This window comes from Hemiscyllium ocellatum (assembly GCF_020745735.1).
Source record: "Hemiscyllium ocellatum isolate sHemOce1 chromosome 27 unlocalized genomic scaffold, sHemOce1.pat.X.cur. SUPER_27_unloc_1, whole genome shotgun sequence".
NCBI lineage: Eukaryota > Metazoa > Chordata > Chondrichthyes > Orectolobiformes > Hemiscylliidae > Hemiscyllium > Hemiscyllium ocellatum.
Genome location: NW_026867476.1, coordinates 1,065,601 through 1,070,600, shown reverse-complemented (window position 1 = coordinate 1,070,600; position 5,000 = coordinate 1,065,601). Strand labels below are relative to the sequence as shown.

The 5,000-nt window shown below is 59.4% G+C and overlaps 1 protein-coding gene across 1 annotated transcript in view; it reads right to left on the bottom strand.

The window, feature by feature from the left end:
• LOC132807053 (adenylate cyclase type 4-like) overlaps nucleotides 1-5,000 on the bottom strand; it is a 38,555-nt gene that overhangs the window by 7,438 nt on the left and 26,117 nt on the right. The window contains exons 4-7 of the mRNA XM_060821356.1: nucleotides 4,797-4,907; nucleotides 2,114-2,298; nucleotides 1,395-1,488; nucleotides 317-475 (exon numbers count right to left, since the gene is read on the bottom strand). Coding sequence (XP_060677339.1) covers nucleotides 317-475; nucleotides 1,395-1,488; nucleotides 2,114-2,298; nucleotides 4,797-4,907 — 549 coding nt within the window. The remainder of the gene's footprint in view (nucleotides 1-316; nucleotides 476-1,394; nucleotides 1,489-2,113; nucleotides 2,299-4,796; nucleotides 4,908-5,000) is intronic.

Sequence of the window (5,000 nt, the reverse complement as noted above, 5' to 3'; positions counted from 1 at the left end):
CCCCCGCCCACCCAAACCTTCTCCAGCTGACCTACACTCCCCTCCCACCACCGAGTGCCCGCCCGTTGGCGTGCTCAAGGGCGGGAGAAGGGGTCAGACTCTGCCGTTTCTAATGACCACGCTCCTCCCCACACTCAACACCCATACTTCCTCAACCCCCCCGGCTCCATTCACCTCCACCCTTCCGCTCCGTCACCTGAGTCCCTCACTCCGCCCTGTGGGGGTCCCACCCACACCTTCCAAGTCCTTGCTAACCCAGCCACCCCAGCGGGGTGGGGGGGATGAGGGGTGGGGGGAGGTCCTATCGCAGGGGTACCTCGTTCCTGCGGTTCTGCCCAATGAACCTGACGGCCACGTGGGCAGGCAACACGTTCTCCAGGAGCACCCGGTTCAGGCTTTCCATCGTCTCGATCTGCTCCCTCTCCTGACGGAACTTCCTCTTCCAAAGAAAGTCCAGGCGGCAGCTATACTCGTTCTGGGGAGGGTACGAGGAAGGGGTCAGGAGCGGGGAGTCAGCACTGGAAAACAGCCCACCCTTCCCCACCACCCCCAAAAAAACCCACAGCAGTGATAAACACTTTCACGGGGACGTCAAAATGACCGAGGGAGTGTCTCCTCACGCAAACACCCCCGTTACAGAGGGAGTCTCTCCCTCGGGGACCCCTGTTAAAGAGGGAGTCCCTCCCTCGGGGACCCCTGTTACAGAGGGAGTCTCTCCCTCGGGGATCCCTGTTACAGAGGGAGTCTCTCCCTCGGGGACCCCTGTTACAGAGGGAGTCTCTCCCTCGGGGACCCCTGTTACAGAGGGAGTCTCTCCCTCGGGGATCCCTGTTACAGAGGGAGTCTCTCCCTCGGGGACCCCTGTTACAGAGGGAGTCTCTCCCTCGGGGACCCCTGTTAAAGAGGGAGTCCCTCCCTCGGGGACCCCTGTTACAAAGGGAGTCTCTCCCTCGGGGATCCCCGTTACAGAGGGAGTCTCTCCCTCGGGGACCCCTGTTACAGAGGGAGTCTCTCCCTCGGGGACCCCTGTTAAAGAGGGAGACTCTCCCTCGGGGACCCCTGTTACAAAGGGAGTCTCTCCCTCGGGGATCCCCGTTACAGAGGGAGTCTCTCCCTCGGGGACCCCTGTTACAGAGGGAGTCTCTCCCTCGGGGACCCCCGTTACAGAGGGAGTCTCTCCACCACCTATTGGAGAACTGCATTGGCATGGCGCCCACCACATCCTCCAGACGGCCCAAAGGCCAATCCACGCCTGGTATCCATTGCCTGACGGAGGCAGGGAAGGGTGGCCACACGCACAGGAAGATCCCAGAGAGCTCCGGCTCGCCAATCCCCTCTCCCCCCACCCTCGCAAACCCTTCGGCGCCCCCTCCCCCCCACCGCCGGTCGCTTACCTGCCTGGCCAGGCCCAACAGGGTGAAGAAGAAGATGAAGAGGGAGACGCCCCCCATCAGCTTGGGGTCCTTGAGTACTCCAGGGCTCGGCGCGCTGCGACGGACGGGAGGTCCCAGGCCGGAGCGGGGACGCGGGGACGAGAGGGGGAGAGGGGGAGAGACAGAACAAGGTGGTCCCTGTTAGACTGCGGGTCAGCACGGGTGCAGACATCACCCGACATCGGAGGGTCCCTCAGGACGACGACGGGACCGTGACCAGATGGGCCGAATGGCCTCGTCGGGCAACGACACGTCAGGGCCCCAAGGTAACTGCAGACACACACACTCCTGTATCTGACTGGTCTCTACACTGTCCCCCCCCATCCCAGGGACAGGGACAGCACGGGGTTAGATACAGAGTAAAGCTCCCTCTACACTGTCCCCCCCCCCCATCCCAGGACAGGGACAGCACGGGGTTAGATACAGAGTAAAGCTCCCTCTACACTGTCCCCCCATCCCAGGGACAGCATGGGGTTAGATACAGAGTAAAGCTCCCTCTACACTGTCCCCCCATCCCAGGGACAGGGACAGCACGGGGTTAGATACAGAGTAAAGCTCCCTCTACACTGTCCCCCCATCCCAGGGACAGGGACAGCACAGGGTTTGATACAGAGTAAAGCTCCCTCTACACTGTTCCCCCCCTGCCCAAGCGAGAATGTTCCCCAGCTGGGGTTGCTTACCCCGCGAGGCTGGCGTTGGGGTAGAGGTAGCAGGTGTAGAACTCCGAGGCTCTGGCGTGGGTGTGCAGGAAGATGACGTTGTAGACCACCAGGCCCAGCAGCAGCAGCAGCAACTTCACCTCAAAGTTCATGCGGAAGAACAGGGAGCAGGACAGCAGGCCCAGGAGGCAGCAGTAAATGTAGTACTGGAGGAGGAAGCAGACAAGAGAGGGATTCGAGTGGGTAACAGGCCCGAAACCTTGAGGCGGGAGAGCCGAGACACATCTCTGGGCCTGGCCAGGGCCCTGAGAGCCGACAGACCTTCCAGGGCCTGTTAGATATTAAACCAGAGGCCTACAGATCTCCCAGGGCCTGTTAGATATTAAACCAGAGGCCTACAGGCCTTCCAGGGCCTGACAGATATTAAACCAGAGGCCTACGGACCTTCCGGGGCCTGTCAGCTATTAGACCAGAGGCCTATAGACCTCCCAAGGCCTATTAAATATTAAACCAGAGGCCTACAGACCTTCCAGGGCCTGTAGGATCTGCAACCAGAGGCCTACAGACCTTTCAGGGCCTGTCAGATATTCAACCAGAGGCCTACAGGCCTTCCAGGGCCTGTTAGATATTAAATCAAAGGCCTACAGATTGTCCAGGGCCTGTTAGATATTAAACCAGAGGCCTACACACCTTCCAGGGCCTGTTAGATATTAAACCAGAGGCCTACAGACCTTCCGGGGCCTGTTAGATATTAGACCAGAGGCCTACAAACCTTCCAGGGCCTGTTAGATATTAGACCAGAGGCCTACAGACCTTCTGGGGCCCGTTAGATATTAGACCAGAGGCCTACTGCCCTTCCAGTGCCGGTTGAGACATGTTCAGGCCTGGGGCTTGGAGGAGGGGTATGTATGTTGGAGGTCAGTTGTCTTATTTGGACTTGCGGGTGATCCAGACTGTGGGCCCAGTGTGTAAGTTGATGTGGGCCTAGTTGTTTGAGCTGAAGCCTGCTCAGAAATCAGTGGAATCCTCAACCCCAGAGGGCCAGAGAGGGGGATTGGCGGTGATGTGGGCAGGAATTGAGGGACCTGGGGAAACTGGGAAGAGGGGGGATCGAAAACAGCCCCCTCAGGATCAGGGGATCAGACCGAATGTCCGGATGGGCCTAAACTCACTCCTCTTCCTTCAGTCCAGGACATGGTGAAGGGACTGCGTCTCTAAGGCCTCTGGTTGAGCTCTCCTGACTAACAGCCGTTGGAAAGGAAACACTGGGGCAGGTTGGCCTAGTGGGTGAACCGTCGCTAAACTATTCACCCAGGGACCCGGGGAAATAATCTGGGGTTTGAATTCCATTGTTGTTAAAGAAAAGGAAATCCTCATTGTGGATTCACTGATGTCCTCTTTCGAGAAGAATATCCACGTGACTCCAGGCCTGGGGGCTTATTCTTAGCTGTCCTGTCGTGGGGAGGGGGAGGTTGTTGACTGGGTGACTGGAGGGTGGGTTGTCTCTCGCTGAGAGTCCAAGCCCCTTCCTACTCATACCTCCAATGGCGACCTGCGGCCAAGTCAGTCTCCCTCAGGCCTGGGGCCTAGTCAGGCCTTGCTCAGAACCTGGAGCCGAGTCGGTCTCCCTCAGGCCTAGAGCCTGGTCTGTTTCCCTCAGGCCTGGGGCCGAGTCAGTCTCCCTTGGGCCTGCAGCCTAGTCAGGTCTTACTCAGGCCTAGAGTCTATCTGGTCTCCCTAAAGCTTGCGGCCTAGTCGGGCCTTCCTCAAGCCTAGAGCCTATCCCGTCTCCCTGAAGCCTGGGGCCTCCCTCAGGCCTGGGCCTAGTCAGTCTCCTTCAGGCCTGCAGCCTAGTCGGGCCTTCCTCAGGCCTAGAGCCTATCTGGTCTCCCTAAAGCCTGGGGCCTAGTCAGCCTCCCTCAGGCCTGGGGCCTAGTCAGTCTCCTTCAGGCCTGCGGCCTAGTCGGGCCTTCCTCAGGGCCTAGAGCCTAAACCGTCTCCTTAAAGCCTGGGGCCTCCCTCAGGGTCTGGGGCCAAGTCAGTTGCCCTCAGGCCTGGGGCCTAAGACATTTGGTATGCTTTCCTTTATTGGTCAGAGTATTGAGTACAGGAGGTGGGAGGGTCACGTTGGGGCTGGACAGGACATTGGTTAGGGCCGCTGTTGGGATATCGTGTGTAATTCTGGTCTCCTTCCGATCGGAAAGATGTTGTGAAAGGGTTCAGGAAAGATTTACAAGGAAGTGGGAGGGTTTGAGCTACAGGGAGAGGCTGGGGCTGTTTTCCCTGGAGCGTCGGAGGCTGAGGGGGTGACCTGGTTTATAAAACCATGAGGGGGCAGGGATAGGGGTAAATAGACAAGGTCTTTCCCCCCCTGGGGTGGGGGAGTCCAGAACTAGAGGGGTGTAGGTTTAGGGTGAGAGGGGAAAGGGAGCTGAGGGGGTAACTTTCTCACCCAGAGGGTGGTGCGTGTGTGGAATGAGCTGCCAGAGGAAGTGGTGGGGGCTGGTACAATGACAGCGTTGAAAAGGTGGATGGGGACAGGGATAGGAAGGGATTGGAGGGGAATGGGCCAAGGGCTGGCAAACGGGGGCTGGGTTAGGTTCGGGATATCTGGGTCGGCACGGACGGGGATGGGCCGAAGGGTCTGCGCCCCGGGCTGTGTTGACCAGGGCGGGGATGGTCAGAGACCGGCTCGCTCACTTACCGGGACGGCGATGAGGGGCTGAAGGTCCACTGTCCCGTCTCCCTCACCCAGCGCCAGGGAGGCAGACACGTTGTCGCAGGGCAAGGGCCCGGAAGGTTCCGGAAGGAAAAACTGGGAGAGAAGCGGATGACGGACACGGGGTCAGCGACGGTGGCAACTCTGTCACACTCCCCCCACTCCCCCCTCCCCCCGATACTCACTCTC